The sequence below is a fragment of the Lonchura striata genome, chromosome Z, assembly GCF_050655825.1.
Source record: "Lonchura striata isolate lonStrDom1 chromosome Z, ASM5065582v1, whole genome shotgun sequence".
NCBI lineage: Eukaryota > Metazoa > Chordata > Aves > Passeriformes > Estrildidae > Lonchura > Lonchura striata.
Genome location: NC_140740.1, coordinates 10,614,517 through 10,637,609, shown reverse-complemented (window position 1 = coordinate 10,637,609; position 23,093 = coordinate 10,614,517). Strand labels below are relative to the sequence as shown.

At 35.4% G+C, this 23,093-nt stretch overlaps 1 protein-coding gene across 20 annotated transcripts in view; it reads left to right on the top strand.

Moving 5' to 3' along the window:
* PAM (peptidylglycine alpha-amidating monooxygenase) overlaps window positions 1-23,093 on the top strand; it is a 121,069-nt gene that overhangs the window by 56,436 nt on the left and 41,540 nt on the right. For all 20 annotated transcript variants that reach the window (XM_085566889.1, XM_085566888.1, XM_085566886.1 and 17 more), the window contains exons 2-7: window positions 238-757; window positions 1,870-1,990; window positions 4,188-4,245; window positions 10,921-11,008; window positions 17,770-17,855; window positions 19,498-19,581. In XM_085566889.1, coding sequence (XP_085423015.1) covers window positions 666-757; window positions 1,870-1,990; window positions 4,188-4,245; window positions 10,921-11,008; window positions 17,770-17,855; window positions 19,498-19,581 — 529 coding nt within the window. In that variant the 5' untranslated portion in view covers window positions 238-665. The remainder of the gene's footprint in view (window positions 1-237; window positions 758-1,869; window positions 1,991-4,187; window positions 4,246-10,920; window positions 11,009-17,769; window positions 17,856-19,497; window positions 19,582-23,093) is intronic.

Genomic DNA, 23,093 nt, shown 5'->3' with positions numbered 1-23,093 from the left:
ATGTAAAATATGTTTGAGAGTACATTTTGTGTATCAAACTGAAATGTGTGTCTTTCTGATACTGTATGCAGGGAAGGGTAGGAAAAGAAGGACTCAACAGAACCAATACAGTCTTTACTGGGTCAGGCTAAAGCTCATGACAGAACTTATTAATGTATTAAAGTGCCTCAACAGTGATTTGCTGAGAGCTAATGCTCTAATGTGTTAGTCATCCTTAAGCTCCTTCTGTCTTTACAGGTTCTGAAGGATGACTGATGCTGGTTTCTGTGATGCCACTTGAAGTCTCCAGTGCTGTGGATTGATAAATAACGTGCAGATTTAACTGTGCAACCTGGGCAGAAAGCAACAGGAGTGCTAGTCCTTTTCAGCTCCTTATGTGGACAGAAGTACAGAGTCATCTATCTGCAAAGGAAGATTCTTCAACAGCATTTTATAGCTAATAGAACAGACGACATAGTAGCATCCACCTTCCTGATTTACAGAGCATCCATCACCTTCCAAGACAGATGGTCTGTCAGAAGCTGGAGGATGCCCACAGAGCACATAATAATGAAGTAGTGAAATGATACTGCTGCTGCTGCTACCTGATTGTTGAGATCACAGCTGATAGAACTGCACTGCCCTTTTTCTGCTTGCTTAATCAGGCCAGAAATAGCAGGGTGGACATGGCTGGCTTTGTTAGCAACCTGCTAATACTGCTTCTTCTGTTTCAAAACATCTGTTTGGGTTTCAGAAGACCACTTTCAGTCTTCAAGAGGTGGGTTATGCAAGAAGAGATCATGTGTTGAATGCATGGAGTCAAAATATTACAGAAGTATGAAAAAGCATGTCTTAGATAAATATATGTTGCGGTGTTTGTTCAGTTTTGATCATTGCACAGAATTTTCTTTCTGCAATTTGAAATGGCACTGTTTTCATACTGAAGACAGAAAATAATGTTTTATCCATAGGGTTGCTCATTAGACAGAAGAATACAATGACAATTAATACAACTTTCTTAGTTAACACTACAGCTGTATTTGAGGCTACACAGGGACTAAATATATTTCAGATGCTAGAGTTAGCTTGCAGGATAAGATCATGTTTTAACAAGAAAACATCAGGAAAGCTGAACAGTCCTGAGAAATTTAGGGGTTGTTTTAGTTCAAAATTGCATAGGTAAACTAATGTAGTGTGCAAAAGGATTTTGCTGGTACTGAGGTTGGGTACCATGTCGCTTCTGTATACATGTATATACATAGTCAAAACTTGTATCAGTGTTGCATAAATGTTTCTCATGTCTCAGTTCTTTATAGTGATCTACATTTTTCTTACAATTCGTTTATATGTTGCATTCAATACAGAATTTGATATTTGCTTGATGTTGCCAAGTTTATTATTTTACTTTGCTGCTTGTAGTAGGATAGAAATTGCTATAAAAGCTTTATTGTTTGAATTAGAAGTTGCCCCTATATAGATTAAATTTAAATTACATACATAGAATTATAAATCATAGTCTCAAAAAAATCCCACAAAACTGTTGTGAATTATTAATAGTACTCAACATATTCTAGTGAACTAATTCTCTGTCTGTACCTTCATGTGCCTCAGACAATTTGAGGATGATATAATAGGTTACATTTTCAGGTAACGTTTTCCAAACTAGTTATCTTATTGCTCAGATCAAGAACTACTTCAATAAGTACTGCATAACTAAGATGTTTTTCTCAGCTTGTGATCTGAAATTTTCAGATCACTCCTGGAACTACGTAGCACTGGAACTACGTAGCATTGTTTAACTTCTTTACTAGTTCTGTAAGGACCCTGCTTTTAAGAAAGACATAACAAAAATCAATACTTAAAAAAAAATCTTTCTTCCTTCTTTTTCAGCTATAAAGATACTAGCATATCGCTTTCCAGTGAATGCCTTGGAAGTAACCAGCGGGTGATTTCCTTTGGTCTGTCAGATTTTGCACTGGACATTCGCATGCCTGCAGTGACACCTAAGCAGGTGAGAGAATTGCAGTTTTTGCCTCTTTCTCTTCTTTCAATAAGCTAGGAAAACAAAGCCTTTCCTACAATATCACTCATAAATGACCTCATAAAACGAACAAAAAAATCTGTGTAACTTTTATAAATACATATCTATATGTACTTCTCAGAGAAAAATAGGCAACAAAAAGTAGCCTCAAATGAGAGAAAAATCTCTTCATTGAATTGATTTTAATTGTAAAATGTTGGTTTCATAAACTGAATTGTTGAAGTTTTATAAGGTGAAATTTCTAGCTGTGCTAGTAAGACATACAGTTGCAGTTTACACCAAATCTTGGATGATGATGCATCAGTAAATCTAATTACATTGAACTGTACGTTGCTGAAGCTTCAGCAAACTGAGATAAAACAACCAAAAAGCATTTTAAGAGGTATACTTCTGACCCAGTATTTTTAACTCTCAAAATACTCCATGAAAGCTATTATAAACAAGTTATGATTTTATACTCTTTAAGGTATGAAGTGCATTATATTCTGCTGAACCAAGTGAGTAAAAGTGAAGACATTTAAGATTTTTAAACTTAACATTAAGATTCACATAAAATATTGAGATTGCACTGTCATGTTCACATCTAGTTTCATTAAGCAAGATAAAGAATTATTTTTTTTTCCTTTTTGTAGTAAGCCATTGCAGAGAATTATATATATATATCATTAAGAGGTCTACATCTCTTTTAAAGGGCTGCAGGTATTTGAAAAGAGCAGTATGTTGTGGTGCAGTAGCTGATGACTCATTGTTGCAGATACTGATTTTTAAAGGAGTGAAGAGAAAATGAGTTTTTCAAGTTATTGGAGAAAACCCCTCTGGAACATGTAATTTAAAGCAAGAGGTGTTATTTCAGCAAGTGCAAAATAGAAATATGGTTTCTACTAGATCTTTACAGCAAAATATTAAACTTCGCCATCAGAAAGAGTGAAAAATACTCTAAGTTCATCCAGGTGCACCTTATAATTAAGAGTTATTGATTTTACCTAAGGAACCATCAGTTGAACAGCTAGGAAACACATATAAAGAGATCAGTCAGTTCAGATTCCTATTAAAAAAACCCTTTTCTTTGTGTGTTGTAATGTCAAGGCTCTGGGAGAAAGGTTGCCAAAAGCCCTGCATTTTTAAATGAGTTACTGGGCGTGTTGAAGGGGTAGCTGGGCCAGGATTTGCCTCACAGTTCATAACTGCAGTTGTTCTATGGGTGCATGAATGTCAACCAAGCTCTTACATGACTTAGGGGTGCTCTACATTTGCATTCTTTTGGCACATGAACATTAATTGGAAACTGTTTTAATTTGTACTGCACTGTAAAGCATTGCTGCCATTGGCTTTCAAGGTTTGAATATAAGGCCCTAAATTAGGTTCTGCTTCTTAAAAAAAAAATCTTCTGAACCCAGGTTAAATAAAAAAATAAATAGAACATTTCCTTTCCTATTTCTAGAAGGATTTAGTATTTTAACTGTGTAAATGCATGTAATCACAGTACACAAAGGCATTCACGTTAATCGTATGTTAACCTCTGTTCATCCTTGCCATTTTCCAGCAAAAGCACCAAAAATGGCTACTTATCTGTGCAAATCACTGTTCTGTGTAAACACATATTGTTATCACCATTGTACTTTCCTTCTCTGTTGCATTTAATTGTTTTCACCTATCCACGGAGTCTTATTTTAAATTAAGTTTGAAGTTATTCATAGCAGGAATTTTATCTGTTTAGATGTCTGTATGAAAGTGAAAGCCTGTCAGATTTTGAGTTCATGGGTGTAGTGAAATTCCAGTAGGAGATACAGTTCCTTCCCTAAACAGCCTTAGAAGCTGGAAAAAAATATTTTAAGAAAAAAGAGGTTTAAAATAGTTAATAGTGTACCTACCAACATAATAGCTGCTTTGATAACCATATAGCATGATCTCTGTTACATGTAAATAAACTGTGGCAATCAAATTATTTCTTAAAATAGTAGACCATATAACATATATTGTGTTTGCCAGAGTATCTCAGTAAAGCATGTGATATTTTTTCAAAACGGTCCTATTGTATACGTATATTTGTTCAGTATTCCCACATTCATTTCCAGAAAGAGTGGGGAATTTTGATGCCTTTTTCTATTCTTTAAATTCTAAATTTTCCAAATTTAAAGGTAATTTCTGTTCTCCTTTCTTTTAACAGTCTGATACCTACCTCTGCATGTCAGTACGCCTGCCAGTGGATGATGAAGCCTATGTAGGTGAGTATTGGTTAACTGAAGAGACTTAAGCAAGCCATTTTCAAGAATCTCAAAATTTCCTTTTTTCTTTGACTAATATTAACTTAATCTTTGGATGTCAGAGTTTCCAAAATGCTTTTGTCACGTCTAATGCAGAAACAAACTAGAGGGAGCTACTTAGAGTCAAGATAAAACTGTGTCTGAGGAGATTCATGAGTAATAGCAGTTAAGGAGCTGCATGCAGATGCCTCTGGCAGTCAGGACCAAACAGTCCATTTGTAAAGTATTGGCTTTCTGTCTCTGACCTCATACTTATTTCTGCACTGCTGAGCAGACTGTTTATTTACTTCCTGATACAGGTTGTAAATCCTAAGTACTTAGAGTCAGTGTTGGCTGCAGAAAGATTTTACTTGGAGGAGAAACCAAACCCTCTCCCTCTTTTTTTTTTTTTTTTATGGCATGGCATGAAGAAGATGGCAGAAAAGTAGAAGAAAATACTGTAATGTGTTACAAATGCTGTCATCATATAAATCAGCAGAAGAACGCCATCTGTTCAGAAAATCTTTGTAGTAGTTAAAATTTTATTGTGCCTTGCCGTGAACATAGAGTCATTCAGATAGGGAGAAGGCGCACTGGTTTGGCCAAAGATAGCTTTGCTTTCAGAATGTGCTATAAACTGTACAAAATGAAACAATATTTTTTTTTCTAAACACTTCTGTTGTGTTTTAGGATACCTGCCCTTAATAAAATATGGTGAGAATCCCATGTAGTATTTGATGTAGTGTATTATGAGATTTTTGTTCCATGTGGATTTTCTTGTAGAAATCCCTCAGAAGATTTTGATTTTCATGTTGTATTACAGTAACTAAGAAAAATGATTAAATTTTTTTCAGTGTGCCTATATATCTGTTTTGTAAAGAGGTGAGAATCTGACCTCACATTATGGTTCTGATTATGGTCTCAGAAGGAAAAATGAGCACAGAAGGAAGGGAGTGAGTGTTCACTCTCAAATAAATTATGCTTGCTGTGCTGTGTATGCGATAGACTCTTCTGCTTTTGTTGATTCATAGAAAGGCAATACTACTAACTTCTTCCTTATGCAACTTTTTTTTAAGTATGTCACTGAGTTGAAAAATTCCATAGTTTAATTCATTGTTAGGTCATGTTGCTTCTGTTAAAGGAGCATAAACTTCTTTTGTTGGTGTGTATGCTTAAAAGGACCTACTGAAAGAATTTGCTTAAAAGTTATGCAAAGTCTCAGTGCAAATCATGCAATGCAACCCATTTTAGTTTTTCTGCAGACCTTCACCTGACTTTTACAGGATTTAGTCACCTTTCCAGTGATCAGTGTTCCTGAGTACCCATCATTACAAAGCAGACTAAGTTCTCTGGACAGAGAAACCATTCTAGTTGTCTTGTAGAGCTTTGAAGAGCAAGAGGAATTTGATGAGCAATCTTAAAAAACCCAGTTTGTTGTGTGAACATAAGTGTTCCCATGATAGTATTCCTTACAAAGAAACATATATTGGAATATATATATATATATATATATATGTGATCTTTTTTAGTATGCTTTAGAATTAGAAGAAAATTTTTGGTTTTTCCCTCTTTTGTCACTTCCACATAAGGTAAAAATGAATAGACATATGGTCAGTGTGAAGCATGTGATCATCCCCTTTTGCTTCACTGGAAAGTGTTCCTCATGGAAAAGGCTCAGGTTGGAGTCTTCATAATCCACAGAGGTTACCTGATCATTAGAAAGAGTAGACTCAGTCATATTCCAGCTGTAGAGAGTTGAAAGAATGTATAATGACCTACCTCTTAAAATATCTAGGTAGAAAACTATTAACTTTCATACATGTATTCTGTGTTGTGTAAATAACCACAGAACGTTGGAACACAGAGAATGTTGAATCTTTTTAAAAGGATAGTCTGTATTTTTATAGTTAAAGTTGGATCTACCTTCATTGCATTGCCAGTAAATTGTATAATTAACTTTTCTTAAAACATACTGTTTTTCTTTGTGACAAAAAACAACAGAAAACTAGCATATGAACTGTCACTGTGTTGCTGTTTAGTGATGTTGAGAAGACTGTGTTCTGTAGAGCTTCAACACAAGGATGTGTGAATACACATAAATGAAACAATAAACTGGGTTCCTGAGACATTTTCATGGTAAAGCTACATATTCTGCCTTCAGTTCAATTTATTTGCTAAGTAAATGCCTTGTACTTTGTTTCCTTTTATGGTTTAAAGAGATATTTTTATGATCAATTGTCTTTACAGTTTCATTATACAGTTTCAGAGTTACTAATTCATTCCTTTTTTTAATTTTGCCTTCTTATTTTTACTCTTGTGTCTTCCTTCCTCCAAGACATTTTTGGAAGAGGAAGCTCTATAACGGAACCTTCAGCAAGATATTTTTGTTGCATATTGATGAAATATAAGAGCTTTGGAAGAGAGAGCTTCTTTTTTAGTGTTGTATGTGGGCAGTACTACATTGTTATTAAGTAGAAAAATTTTTGTAACTTTTTTTTCAGTATTTTTATTACATTTGTATATAAGGACTTTGAATTCAGCCTTCAACTTTGCTATTTCCCTAAAGGAAACCAGAAAACAGTCATGCTTGAACAGGAACAGTAGGTATAACTATGTACTTCAAAACTGGAGGGACACTGTATCAGAATTCACAAACTTGTTCAGAGTCCGTTCTCAGACACTATCAGAGGAAGGAATTGCTCACACTTAATGAAATGTTGTGAGCTGGAAGGAGAATTAGAGCAGGTTTTGCCCTATGGATCTTTTTCAAGCATGCATCTGTATAATTTTGCTGATGCTGTTTTCTGTATTAGGCTCTTTAGTGGAGGATCAGACTATCAAGGCTGAGATTTCTGTTTGAACCAGTTGTTTCCCTGTCCCAAATGGCTGTGAATACTGACAGATTTGATTAAGGAGAATATTTTTTGTGAGGTGGGTTGGTGTACATTTTTGTTTATGTTAGGAACATACCCTTTGCTCCTGAGAAGTGAAATAGTTGTGAGATTAATATGTTGATATTAGTGAGTGAGATTAATATGTGATTTTCCAAGAAAGTATTATTCCAGTTTTACTTTTAAAACATATCATTGTGGCTTTCTTCTTCTGCATCCTGTTTGATTAATGTTTATAAATAAATAACTAAACCAGAAACTCAGGTGAATCTTTAATGGTGCAGGCATTAGTAAAAATCAGTTTTTCATAACTAAATTGTAGAGGGAGCTAAATGGTGCTGTACAGACACTCAGAAAAATTTAGTCTGACAGCAGGCCTCTCAGCCGAAAAACTTGACTGTCACCTTCACCTGCTTATGTTCATTTACATGGGTGACCATAAATCAATGTCTTTTTCTTAGTGACTCATGATCAGTCCCTGTCAAATTGTGCTCTAGAAATGAAATTGAGTCTTCTACATTCAGCAACACATATTGAAGTAATTAGGTGGTTTATTACTTTTCATTCATAAAGGACTCTAAAAAGCTCTAGGTTTGTTACTCCCTTATGGGATGTATAAATTTTTCTAGTGCCAAGAAATCTATCAACTTTATTTAATGGAATTACTGTTTGTAAAGATTAGCTTATTAGAAGTTAGTTTTTTAAATACGTAGCTTAAGTACACTTGGTTAGGGTTAAACTGATGTCATGTTTTGTTCATTCCTGTTTGACTTTGTAGTTCTAAGTAGTACTTGATCAAGAAAGTATGTCAGTCTTGAATTTAGTATGTATATGAAAGCTGTTGCTGTTATTTTAGCAATCATTTGTATCACTTCTTCGTGCATTAAAAAAATTAACTATTGAGTAATATTCTATTTATTACTGTAAAATGTGGAAGCTGACAACTAAGACAATAGGACTGCTGTTTGATATTTCCTAAGCTTTTGGTAGTGACAGTTCCCAGCACTGGGAGTGCTGGGATGTTGCAGCAAGTCCAGAGCAGGGACACAGACATGATCAGAAAGATGGAACACCTCTGCCATGGGGAAAGGCTGAGACAATTGAGGTTGTTCAGGAGAAGAGAAAACTTCTTGGTGACCTAATTGTGGCATTCATCCCACAGGAAAGATGGGGAAAGACTTTTTAAAAGAGCATGGAATGACAAGACAAGGGGGAAAGGAAAGACAATAGGTTCAATTAGCTGTTAGAAGAAAATTCTTTACTGTGAGGGTGGTGAGGGTCAGGCACAGGTTGCCCAGAGAAGCTTTGGTTGCCCCATCCTTGGAAATGTTCAAGGCCACGTTGGATGGAGGTCTTAGAAACATGGCATAGTGGAAGGTGTGTCTGTCATGGCAGGGTGATTGAAACAAGATGGTCTTTAAGGTCCCTTTGAACCCAGACCACTTTCTCATTCTGTGACAAGTACTGCATTTGGCTTGAATCCCACATTAATCTGTATGGCTTTTGCAACACAGGATTTTTTGTTGGATTTTTAAATTTGTTTTAACTTTCTCTTTGGGAAGTTATATTCCCAGGTGTGCTGCTAAGAAAATAGCTGTATAGGAACCATACTGTAACCACCTATACAAAGCTGTCTTAAGCTCATAGACTGATTGTGAGGTTATTCAATGCTTCCTTAAGCAATCATGAGGTATATCAGCTAAAATAGTGTATGCCAGAAATCTGATTTTGCTTTATTAGCTTTGGTGCATTGTCTTCTCTTGGTAAGAATAGCATTTAATAGGTATTTGTTGTAAGTTTTATAATAGTGCTTGAAGGTCTTGTCCATGCTCTAGGATATCATTGCAATAGGCACTAAGACTTCCTGAAATGCTTATTAGAATAAATACTTGCAATGGGAGAGTGGTAGAAAAATAAAAAGAAACAGAGATAGTATTAAGCAGCAGGACAGGTGGTGGCTTTAGCAGCTAGCAGGCCTAACCTTTGATTTTACCTTTATTGAAGGCTGCCTTTATAAGTGGTTCTTACAGGATACTTTAAAAGTGGTCCTTTTACAGATACTAATTTTGACAATAAAGTTAATAAAATTTCACATATATGAACTGCTTCAGAAATGTAATCTCTTGATTGACAACAGCAGCTTAAAACACCCAAAACATCTGAAAAGTAAGGTAGGAATTCCACAGAGTGACATGTTGCCTCTGCCGTGCAAGCATAAACCATAATTTCACTAGTAATCCTTACTGATAAAAACATCAAAACAAGAATTGTCTCCGTAGTACAGATTAAGCTCTTGTCTACAAAAGAAATAGAATTTGCTTGTGAAAAAATAAAGATGTTGGGTTGTCTCTTTCTTCATGTTGGCAACTTCAGTAGTTCTTAATTCATATATATCACTCAAAATACTTTCTCAGGGCACATGGGTACTCTTACCTATGGTACCTCTGGTACCCTATGGTGCCTCTTACTCTCCTGGAATCTTATTTCTCAAACCAAGCCCTCAGCTGTGGCATGCTTACTTCCTTGCAGTCTGACCACCTATCGTCAAGCAAAAACTTGACTTACATGCTTTAACTGTTGGCTGGTTTTCCTTACTTTCTGTGATAGATCTCAGCTCCAGAAATTGAGTTAGAAGCTATTTGATAGTTTTTCCTCTGTGAAAGTGGGATGATAATTCATTTCAGGAGCCCTGCCACAGCTCTTTGTTAAAATACTAATTTCTGAGTGTAGGTAATGCCATAAGTCTCAGGAGCAGAATATTGTTTCACTGGTTTGCAGCTTCACCATCTTCCCTGTTAATAGCTAAAAGACAATTGCTTGGAGGCTTCTCACTGTCTATGTACATGTAGAGGAATCAGTAACGTGTCTTCAGAATTTGTGCTGTAGTACAAGTACAAAGCATAGCATTCCCTGCAATGGCATATTTTTTCTGTAGTAGTAAAAGAATGTAGTTTATTTCTAGAGATGCCAACATTATACATTCATGGTCAATATTACTCCCATGATGCTGGTAAAATTTTTACTTTGCTAAACAGGATCACAAGTACTTGAGAAACAAAACCATTGTTTTATCTGTGGCATAGTTTAAAGAACAGACATTTGAGAGGTGAACATTCACATCTAATACTCTAATAATGAGAAATATTTGGGCAGTGAGATCATGCTGACTTTAAACAAATCTTGCTTTACATTCCAGAGCATGTGACATATTAGTGAGACTTAATTCCTTCTTGGAACAGTTGTCCCAAGAAAGATGCAGGGAAAAAGTAAGACAGACAGAATACTGGAAGAAGATATTATTAATACAAAAGATTTAGTTGCTCTTAACTGTAACTTACTGCTTGTTTGTATTTTTTATGAAGTAGAAAAGAATTAGAAGAGTATTATTAAGTCACAAGTTCAGATTTCAAAAGTAGATTGCAATTAGACTGGTGGCAGTAAAATTTTGTGGTTTGAGATACACTGATATATTAACTTATTACCATATTTAACTTCTGTGGGAAATAACAGTGGTTTTCATTAGGAAATTCGAGTTTCTTTTTCTTAATAAATAAATGAGATACATACAGTGTTTTAGCTTAGAAGGAAAGTGGCTGAATGAAAATTCAAGGGATGTGTGTAAGTGGAATGCAGAAGGTAAATAAATGGGTGGACATGTACTTGCCTTATTTGTATTATTATAGGGAAAAATGGCACAAGATTATCTTGGTTATGTAATTTATGGTGAGATTAGATCGTTTACTTGTTTTGTTATATTTTTTTTCAGTTGACTTTAAGCCTCATGCCAGCATGGACACAGTCCATCACATGTTACTCTTTGGATGTAATGAACCTTCCTCTACTGAAAACTACTGGTAAGAAGTGCATCTTGCTTTTGTTATTAACCAACTCTTTTTCAGTGTTAATTGGTTAAGCCTCTTCCAGTGTCAGAATGCAGAATGTTGGAAAAGCAGGAAATTTGAAATTAAGAAGAAATATATAACAATCTAGTCTTTCCAAACATAAAGTGCTTTTTTTTAACTAACTCCTCCGTATTCTTCATGACTAATTGACTGTCTCCAAGGAGAAGGCAGAAGCTATAGTAAAGAGAGTGCCATTGAATACCAAGAAATCTAATCTTTGAACTATAGTTGGCTGCTTTTCTCTGTATGAAGTCATGTAGCAGAATGAAACTGAGCAAAGGATAAACTAAACAAGATTGTCAAGTTATTTGGTAGTTGTCTTGTGCTTCCAAATGCCTAAGCAGAGGGAAATGCCTATGCATTTTGAGAGCAGAGGGAAACACCCAATGCTAGTAAAATAGGTGTGTAAAGGCTATGTGAAGAGAACGTGAAGGTGGGTGGAAATTAATCATCTTTCCAGTAATTTTGTAAAGTTTCTGAAGGTTTTCATGAGGTATTTTTGCTGATGCTGCAAAGGTTATATGAATTATTCTGAACTGTAGAACAATTTTAATACAGTTGTTCTGATAGAGTTGTGTAATCAGAATTTATCTTTTAAGTATTTACCAAACACAGCTGGAATTTAGAATTAACAGTATAGTGTAATTTAATTTCAGGAAAAATAACCCAGAACATTCTGAATGCATGTTTTGGGCAGATGATTTGATTAGTATTTTAAACATACACAGTACACTTTCCTCAAAAGTCTTATCACCTGTTTACCTAGCAACCAGTAGTTCTAATATTGAAAATGTAATCTTGCACAGTTGTGCAAGAAAAGCAGATGCTTAAGAAGTTCAGACCAAAGTAAAACTGAAAGCATAGAATTTCTATTAATTTCTTTTCCCTGCAGACACTTTTTCTGTATTCTTTTTTATTGTATCTCAAATGACAGAATATACTTGAATACTTTAATGTGAACAATGTGCCAACATAAAACTTTTGCATTCTGGCCTTTTAAAAACAGGTAACTATCCTACTTAAAACTGTGTAGATTGTACTTGGAGCTTGTGCTGTTTTCATATTTCTGAAAGTAGTTTTAATAGAGCCTTGGAATAATTTGTACATGATAGAATTATGTTGTTACAGATTGATCAGGAGCTTGTGTTGAGTTGAAGTTATGAGACAGTACCTAAGTCACAAGTAACTGATGTTCTGAGGTTGTAGAAGAGTTGGATCCAAAGCCAAAAACCGAAGTTTTTCAAAAATGAATCAAACTGAAATCCCTGTTTTGAGCCTAAAGTTAGGTGGTTTGAGCTCCCTGGTTGTACTTTCACTGTCCCAGCAAACGACTCACCGATGACAGCCTTTGCAGTGTGGCAGCTAATGTTGCTTTTGTTCTTGATTGACATACCTGTCAAACGACAAGATACTTATTTAGTTATGATGGATTTAGCTTTGCTGGACACCAGATTCCCACCAAGCTGCTCTATCCACTCATCAGGATGGAAAAAAACTCATGAGTCAAAGCAAAGGCAGTTTAATAAAGCAAAAGCGAATGTTGTGCAGAAGTGGAGGAAAACAAAATATTTTATTCTCTTATCTTCATCACCACGCCTCTTTCTAGGAAACAGGACTTCAACAGAACAAGTAATGGTTGCCCTGAAAGACAAATAAATAACAAATATGTGTGTGTGTGACATGGTGGCTGCTAGGAGATTCCCTCCTGCTAGCCCTGTCTCTTGGCCAGTGCCAAGAGTGGCCTCTCCCTATACACCCCTAGGGTCAGTCTGGGTAGTGGTGTGAGCAGGGCTGCTTGGTACCCTGAAGCAGCAAGGCTGCTCTCTGTGGATGCTGTTTCCAACCTGAGTCAAGAATCCAAGGTGTAGGAATGAGAGGGGTCAGTTCTGTGGGTTCCCAAGGGGTTTAATTCTTGAGAGGAACCAGGGACAAGTGACACAGAATACAGGCTTGCAATAACTTTGAATTTATAACAGAAAAATGCACCACCACATCTGCCCCCTTTTGTTTAGTTTTGAACAAAGAAGGGAGAGGGGTGGGAAAAATAAACTTTCCATTACCTTTAATTGTTGAGTTGATATAATATGGTATGGAACATTTCTTTGGACAGTTTGTATCAGCTGGCCTGGCTGTAGCCTCTGCTAAGATCTTTCCCAAACACTGATGTGTTATCAACAGCTTTCCAGCTACTCATTTGAATCCCAGCATCATGAGGGTTGCTGTGGGGAAAATTAACTCCATCTAAGCCAGACCAAATATGTTAGTATGTTTAAATCTGCTATTTTCAATTTTTCATATGCAGGTTTTGATTAGATCTTGCAAATTTTTAATGTGTATTTTCTGAGGTTTTGTATTTGTTTTGCATTCTCAAAATGAAAGCTCTTCATTCATCTCTCATCATTTCGCATCACTGTTTTTGCAGCAGTTTGCAGCTTTTTATCTTGCTCTACCTGCAGTTATTAGCAAGGCTAGAAAGATGATCATGTCTTTTCTACATAAAATAGACTCAACAGTGCTAGAAACTTCTAACCTGATTTTGTTAAAGTAGTTCTGGTGACTGTGTTACTGGTCTTCATTGTTGTTTAATTTGGTTATTTGCTGTTCCTTTAGTTACCTGAAGACTAACAAATGATGACTTCACTTGCTCTTCTGCTTAGTAGGGAAGGAATAGTTGTTTGAGCAGACCACTGTAAGACTTGCTTAGCAGGGATCCTCTCCTTTTTACTTGCTCAACATTTTTACAGAGACAGCTTTGATTCAATTAGGCATGCCACACAGATTTTTTTTTTTCTACTTTCTTTTTCAAAGTTCTGGCCATATTAGTTACATATGGTTTTTCAAGCCAAGTTTTTCTTTACCATAATAATGTGAATTAGTTGTACTATGGAAAAATAGGCTGTTAGGAACATTCAGAATAGAACGTCAAAATTAGTTTTCCTGAGATGTGAAATTTCATTCAGGCCAGTTTTGAGTAAGGAGGAATGAGAAGCATCCAGATGACTCTGTTTGGTTTAGCTGCCCTTTGGCCATAGCTGTGCTAAGCCAAATTCTGTAATGCCCATCTGGCCTGCTGTCTTTTCTGGTGATTTGACATTATTCTTGCAAATGTCCCTGGCCTTCTGAAAGGGAACTGGAACCTGCACTGGTTTCAACATTCACTGCAGCGTGGTACAATCTTTATCTGAACAAATGCTAAAGGTTGTCCTCCCTTCTTGAAATACACAGGCATTTCCACAGGGCGGGGGGGGGAAAAAAATGTTTCCCAGGGCTCATTGCCTCAGGTGTTGCTCAGTATGTTAAAAAAATAGCATAGCTGCTTCTATTTCTCGATCATAATGATCTAAAAACAGTTCAGCCACAATGACAAGTTTTGCCTGAGCTGACAAGCTGTGTTGAAATTGAAGTAACATGCCTGAATTGATTGATAAAAGTTCAGATTCTCTGTAGATAATCAGTAATGCACTTGGATGTTTTAAAAGAAAATGTTGAATTATTCAGAACTTGTGAGTCTCCTGGCAAGACAGGTCTTGTGCTGCATCAAACCTAACACTGAAATAATCTCTTGTGAATGAGCTGATTAATAGATAAAGCCATTATTTTAAGATCAGGCAGGGCAACTTTAAATAGTTATCTTATGCAAACAAATGTATAAGTGCAGGGCACAGATGGCCACATGGTGATTCCTCTATCAGACAGTTGTTTCTGTTGGCAGGAAAGAATGGGTGTGGATGCCTTTGACATCAATAGTTCAGTAGAGGTTGCAAAAGATGTTATGACTAGTTCAGTGAAGGACATTTATTTCACTGCATAAGGAAGAGTGGGGGACAGTAGAAACAATTGTATTTTTAGATGTAGTTTTTTACCATTGCCTCTGCCCCAGAATGTTCTGCAACACTCAAGAGCTAAAATGATGATTTGTCTTACTCAATTATCTAAATTACCCTTTTTTTAGAGTATAAATATTTTTTTTAAAGTATTGATTAGTATTAAGTAGTGCAGTGTAATAGAGGAAGACATAAAAGAAGTTATTTGTTACCATAACCAATGCAAATGTGCTAAAGGGATACCCAAATACTGGTCTGACTGACATAGTGAAAATTTTACTTTCAGTCTAGGTAATCAGTCAAAACCCCAGTGCCATTAATAAAAACAGCCCTTGAGCTTACCCAAGACTGGGGAAAATGCCTTTGGGAAGTCCAGGAGAGTTTGCAAAAAACTGCAAAGATCCAAGAAGCAATCAGTAAGCTCTCTCCTCCCCCAGTCCATTTCAAATTTTTAGTCAAAATCAATTTTTAGAACAATAGTGTGTAATATGCAGCTATAGTCCATTTTTAAAGTATTCTGTGTCACTCATTCAGTTTTGAATCTCATTTTTTGTATGTAAAGAAGCTTTACATTATTTTTCAATGATTTTTTCAGCTTTTAAAATGATTTGCAGTGATTTTTTTGTTAGTTAAATTTATACTTTTTACTAGCTCCCTGCTTTTCAATCTGTTTATCTTATTACCTCTTCTTTGCAATCTCCTAGGTTTGTTTTTTTCTGAAAACTTAATGTTTTAAGATTATCATTGATGGCAAAATGAGATTGTTGACCATTTTTTAAACAAAATGAATGACCAGTTCATCTTTGTCCCCTGCAGTCTTCCACCTCCATTCTGGTAGCCTCTTGGAAGCAAGTTTGAGGCAGCCAGCGCAAGGCCTTTTCCTAATTAATATGTTCTTAGTAATACTGTGGTATAAATTAAAGGCAGTTGGGCCCAAAGTGTGGTGGTAAAGCTGTGACTGTGCTTGTAGTTCCTTCTGGCATTCTTCCTCAACAATCTCTTCAACACATTCCCAAATTGTGCAGCTCAATACTAGGTTAGATCCATGAGGTCTTTTGGGATTTTTGTATAGTAGCAGTGGGAAGCTTCATAATTTTCAGTTGCAGCTGCATCCATCAAAACATATCGCTTACCTTGAAGTAAGTTTTGACTGTCTTTTGGGACATGGGGATGTTTGAAGGGGAAGATGACAAAACTGTTAGTTATGAAGGTATAGAAATGGCATGTTGTGAGTACAACTACTAAAAAAGAAGTAGTGTGTTGATACTATCATAATTATGGCAGAGCTTCTGCAATCTAATTAAATACATTACCTGGGCTGCAATAAAGCTCACTGGGATGAAAGAAATGCACAATATCCTGCTGAGGTGGTTTGATACACGTGCCAGAAGAGCTGGTTATTTCTGAGAGATACCTGGAAAGCACCATTATTATTTGCACATATGGCTTAGCTGTTCTCAGCAGAAACATGATCGAGCTGCATCTGCTAGATGTCCTGATCTTTTTTGTGTTCATACTCTTCCTCACACTGTATGGCACTCTTTTTTCTGCACAATTTCAGGTGACTGAAACCATGCAAATGTTTTCCCAAGTGTCATTTTACAGGCAGTGATAAACAGTGCGGGGCCTGTACTATTTTGACTTAGAATGAAACACTGGCATAGACTCCAAACTTCATTGTATCTGGCTTGAGTCTGTTGGTGTAGTCTGACTAGTTTCAGGGTGAAGCTTTCTAAAGCATACCTGTGCATGCTGTGCACCTACACTCCATGCTCAGGGCCATGGATGCTTTGCCATTGGAAGAAGGTACGACTACACCTCGTAAATAAACCTTTTCCCTAATTCAGGATAAAGAGGGAGAAGTGTTTTCTAGGTGGGTGTTCAGAAAGCTCCTTAGGGTCCCTTCTTTGATTATCCATGTGTATCATCATGCAGCTTACACCCCCGTATGGCAGTCAGTGCCTTCTTGGATGTGGTCCAGGTGCGTTGTGTGGTCTGTACAACTGTGTCTGGCCATTTAGACTTGGTAGTGTCTCTGCCTGAGGTTTACCAGTTCTTGCAGATTTAAGGTACCTAGAATTTGCCATTCTTTGGGAATCTTTCATTCTTCACTCTCAGTGTCACCTGCAAGCTGCATAGGCTAGGGACAACTCAAGCTCTGTTACGGTAAACATGTGTGACCTGTTTCTGGCCTGTTAACTTGGCAAACCCTCCTTTTTTCTTTTTGTTTTCCCTTGGGTTTTTGTTTAGCATCTTTTTGGTGATTGTTTCTTTTGTGTGTATGTATGTATGTTTATTTTGTGTGTGTGTGTATGTGTGTGATTTTTCTATTTTGAAAAACAAGAAATCTTGCAATGGAATAAGAATTAACTTAAAGCAACAAGCTTGCATTAAATACAGGGCATGAGTGCCTTCTATATATGGGTTCATATACAGTTTCCTGTCACTTTTTTTGACAATTATTTAAAATTAATTTTAAACAACCAATTTTATGTTTTGTGGGGATTTTTTTCTGCTTGTGTATGAGTCCTATTCCTCTGTGTAAATGTGGCAGCCATTGTATCACTTGAGTTAATGTAGAAATTTTCATACAGTTCATTACCATAAAATATTCCTTAATTTTTTCCACCACTGATTAATAGGCTGACAGGGCCCATCAGAACTGTCTAACACTGCCTTAATGCAAAGGGAGGGAAATAATAGAAGGTGGAACATATACTAATATCCACGAGAGCAATCTACATTAAAATAACTGTGTTTAATCAGCATACATTCAAAAAACCATCTTAATTTGTCTTAAAATTAGTGGTTTTGCATGTAACTCACTTGCTGTTTTCTGGTTTCAAAACTTTAAAAATTATATTTCCTTTTCTTTTCTCATGTTTTTAGGGACTGTGATGAAGGAACATGCAAAGATAAATCTAACATTTTGTATGCTTGGGCAAGAAATGCTCCACCCACCAGGCTGCCCAAAGGTATTGGCCCTTTAATATGGGATGCTTGTGTGCAGGGGCAGGGGTAAAAGGAGGGCATGGAAGTAAGAACCTGGAATATCTGAGGACATCCTATAATATTTTTATTATGTCTAATTGATAGAAACTGTATAAACATCAACCTAATTAACTATGAAATATATTATGCTAGTTAATACACTTGTGGGCTTTTGTCATTCTGTTTGCTATACCATTATGGGTTTCTATAGGGGTAAAAAAGGCAGCGATAAAGTATCATAATATACTGTTTATATTTATATAGCATTAATCTTGCATTTCCTACTATGTGTTACTAGAAGGTTACTATTTATTTATCTTTCAGTAGCACACCAATAACATTAAAATATTTTTGTTTGTTTAGGAATACACAAATAAATTCAATTGAAGCATTGAATTTTTCTTGTTCAAAGTATATGTTGAGAATTTAATGTGTTTTTCATTTTAAATGCATTTGAGCAACATGCTTGTATACTCATTTTCTTGTATAATAGACAGCCCTGCTGAATTAAATCAAAACATTTTAAGCTACTTGGAGTGGTATGTCTGGAAAATGGGTTGAAGTGCTTCTTTGTAATTACCACTAAGAGTCTTAGAAATATCTACCATCTGTATAGCCTTGATCTGAAAATATCTTGAATTCTAAGTATTTTTTATTTCATCTTTTACTGCCCATTTTCATAGCTGGGGCATATCATGAAAATGTTTTTTTAATAATCCATTTACACACTTACCAACATTATTGTTATTTGATTTGGTTATCAGAATGTCAAATTAAAAAAAAAATGTTACATGGAGGATTCTGTAGACGTTTTGTACTTAGAGAATTATGTAGACCTTTTGCTATTAAATCCCAGTTATTAATACTTTTCTCTTTGGCAAGCTGTGCAAAAGTAAAAGGTTTTTAGGGAGTATTCATAAAGATGCCTCATTTGTGCACAGAGAGGCTGCAGTCCCATCTATAAGGTGGCTTTGTGGGATTCTCTGACCAAATACAAAGAAATTGTTCTTCTGCTTCTTTTGAAAAATGTTCATTGTATAATTTGTTTAGAGAAATCCTTTTTGGTGATGTGATAATTTGCAATTTCATTCTTTCAAAATACTACAAGCTTCTTTGTTGTGTTTTGTGCCTGTGCTTGCTTCTCTCATTAAGTAACATAGGTGTATAATTTCCTCAAGGTTTTTTCTGCATATAATATTAATTTAAATCTAAAAGTATTTTACGACAGACCTTTTCTCTTCTTAGTAAGTTAGTGTTAATTAGTTTGTATCATGCAGAGGTTATATGATAAATGAAAGGTCCACCAAATCCTACATGGACAGTAAGGCTTCATTTTTATTTTTGATTTTTAAAAAATCTGTATTAATGTTCTTTGATTGAGAGGGTTCTTTGCATAAAGCAGATACTTTTCATAATTAAGTTATAGTCCTAGCTTCTTAGTCTGTTTGGGATTATGTGCTAGTGGTTTTCCTGGGTTTTAGGACAAAGTTTTCTTCAGTGGTGTCTGAAATTTTCTACCCCTTCACTCTTAGCCAGTAAAGTAATTTGTATTTTTTATATTGTCAGTGATGGTGAATCGTCTTACATTTTATTTTTACTGAAAACAATACATTTTCCTTCTCTTAGGTGTTGGATTCAGAGTTGGAGGAGAAACGGGTAGCAGATACTTTGTTCTCCAGGTACACTATGGAGATGTTAGTGCATTTAGAGGTATGCATTTTGGAAATTTGTTTTGTAAATTGTATCAGCTACATCATCAAAAATATTTACCTGTAGAAAAGAATTTTTCTGTTAGTGCCATTTGCAAAGATTAGTGGGCATATTTGGAATACAGTTTCTGTATTAACTTGACTGCATAAACGTAATTTATCTATAAATATTTGAAAGGCGAACACCATTTTTTTCTTCAAAAACTGTGAAGCAGATTACTTAAAGTGATCAAGAAGCAAATTAATAATTTTATGTTTAGGGAGAAATTTGGGATTTTCATATATAATTCAGTGTTTTATTTAATGAAGCTGAAACAAATAGGTGTGAACACACTTAACCTGTCATCTTACTTGAGTAGATTGTGAACAGATAATATTCACTGGCCAGTTAGTCACAGTATTTGTGTTTGAAAAAAATGTAACTCATGGAGACAGTGTCTTTTTGGTTTGTTTGTTTGGCTTTGTTTTTGATTTTTTTTTTTATGATGAAATGCTCATTTCAAGCATAACAATATGGTTATTCTTGCCATTGAGTGTCTCACAGAATCACATAATACTTGAGATTGAAACAAATCTTTGGAAGTCATCTGGCCCACACCCTCCCTGCTCAAGCAGGGCCTGTTGCCCAGGCCATGTCCAGGTATATTCAGGGGTAGAAGCACCCCAGGGCAACCTCTGCCAGTGCTTGGTCACTCACACAGTGGAAGTTTCCTTATGTTCAGCAGAAGCCTCCTGTGTTTCAGCGTGTGCCCATCACCTCTGGTCCTGTCTCTGAACACTGTGAAGAGCCTCGTTCCCTCTTCTTTGCACCCTCCCTCCAGATCCATCTTTCTCTGAACAGGCTGAGAGAGCCTTTCCTCACAAGAGAGATGCTCCAATTCCTTCATAATCTTTGTGGTCCTTTGCTGGACAGAATTAATTTAATATGTGGTTAATTAAATTAAATGAAAAACAGTCTTTTTAGAAGAGTTGAATATGAGAGTAGATGATTTTATGTACAGCATTTTTTCCCTCCAGAACTGATGGGAAGTAAAATTGGTTGCTAATACATAATTAACTACTACATAAAGTCAAATATTTTATATTTGTAATTACTTGTAAGTCACAATAGTAAGCTCTGAACAATGCTTTGGAATCCTTGATGTACTGCTGAAAGCATAACAAGTTAACTGACAGCTTTTCATCATTTATCCTCTGTTCTGAATTGCAACAACTGCATGTGCTTACATACAACCTTCAGTGACTGTATTCTTATGCTTTGACTCTATTCTTATATCTGTGGTTATCAACAGACATGTAATTACAAGAAAAATCCCTTTAGGTTATTCCTGAAATTTAAAAAAACTTGTGCAACTAGTTAAAAAATCTGCATTGAGTATCTTTGAACACTACTATGAAGGTTTAGGGCATTTTATTAGATAGAATAATTCTGCTTTCCATCCCTTCTTACCTATAATCTTGAGTTAAGAATTCATATTTAGATATGCACTTTACGCTCAGATAACAGAATAAAACTTATTGTACCTTGTCTAAAGTAAACAGATTAAAATTTAGTCTGGAGAACCAAAAATACATTCTACAAAAAAATATGTGAACAGCTATCTTAGAAAAATATTGATTTCTCTATTTCATTTTCTTTACTTTTTATATTGTAAAAGGAAAAATTATTGTGGAATTATGCCTAGATAATGGATACAAGTAAACAAATAAAAACTTGTCAGAAATTTGTCTGTCTTTTTATATACTCATAAGTGTTTTGAGTTAAGATTCAAATTAAAGTAAATCTAGCCATCTTTAGGTCTATAAAGGGACACAGTCAGCCTTGGGCTGTAGGGAATCCTGGTCTCATTTTATTATTCTATGTAAGCACCTTTGAATCTGAATTTTTAAAAATACTATATTTTTCTGATGCCTAGAATGTTTTTTTCTTTTTCCTTCCCTTTGTATAACAAAGACTAATGTTGTTTCTAATCTGCCATATTATTATTTTAGTCCTTTCCAGCACATGTAAGAATATAATTGTTATCTCCAAGAATCAAAGTATTTAGAAGGTCTTTAGACTTTATTAGACCTTATTTAGACCTGATAAGGTCTTTTAGCTATTCTGAAACTGAAGGTTTTTACATTGTCATTCTGTATGTGTTGAACATTTTGTATGTGTTTTCTATCCATTGCATTGTTTGAAGCAACATATAATTTTTTGTCAATATATTTGGAGCAAATTTATGAGGATGTCTTTCATCTTTGTTGAGCTTTGGCTTTTTTTTTCATTCCCTTTCTTGTTCTCTCTTCTTGCACAGTGAACAGTGCATTCTTGAATTCTCGGCTTCTTTTAACTCCCAGCTTTTCACTGAGTAGATTTATTTCTCCCTAGTATCACTCTCTGCAAGAATTATGTTACCCACATTGCATATAATAATATATAATTTCTCAGTAGGGTGTAGGGTTCTTAGTGTTTTCTTAGGATTTGGTTTTTTTGGTTGGGGAGAGTAATTAGTTTTGGCCACCAAGTTAGTAGATGTCTTAAAAAGATCTGTTTTCTCATAAGAATGTGAGTTGTATATGGTAGTTTGAACATTACTCTGAATATTATTCTGAACATTAGATTTGATGTGCTTCTCTTTGACATTCTCTTGAATATGCCAATGTCTTGTATAAAATTAGCTTTTCATATTCACAGAGATTCATGGCTATGATATATTTTTATATTCTTTTAGCAAATCAGTCCTCTGTGACCTTTATGAGGTCTTCATCTGTTAAAAAAATTAATGTTGAACCAGGATCAACAATTGTCTCCTTTCTGTCTGGAAAGTAAGTTGTGAAAATGTCACTGGGGAGTTTCCTTCCAGATTTCATACTAGACTTTTAAAAATAAATTTTGCTGAATTGATATTGGATGAGTGAACAGATCAGCAAGTACAAGCACCTTGACTTACATTAAAAAAACAAATTAAGTTTTATATACCAACTATTAGATACCAATATTAAATGCAGTATTATTTGTCTCATTCTTTACTAGGACCTCAAGTTCATTTCTTGTGCTGCGTGTGTTTGCTCAATAAATATAACTTTTACAAAATTACTTCCCCATGGGCATTAGCTTTGGAATTGCCCTGACTGGGGATTGTGCTCACCTTTGAGGCTAGGATACTTCTTACCTTTAATGGATCAAAGCCAATTCTGAGACAGTATGTGGAGATTTTGGTGCAAATCAAGGGTTGACTTTGAAGTAACAAGGGGTTTGGAGCTCCATAAAAAGTGCCACTCTGTGCAATGGAAGCTTGTACGTATTCTAGTCACCATGAATGAGTGTTATTCTGTTCTTATGAAATACTAGAAACAGAGCAGTGAAAAAGCTGAATAAATAGTTTGAGCAGAGTGTTCAATAATTTATTATCCCCATACTCAGAGTGCAAAGAAAGTAGGTTTTGAAGAGTGTTTGTTTTTATGAGTAAAAAACCCATAAAGTTTTAAGTATCTAGGAAGTCCTAGAAGGCTCAATGTCTGTGGCAG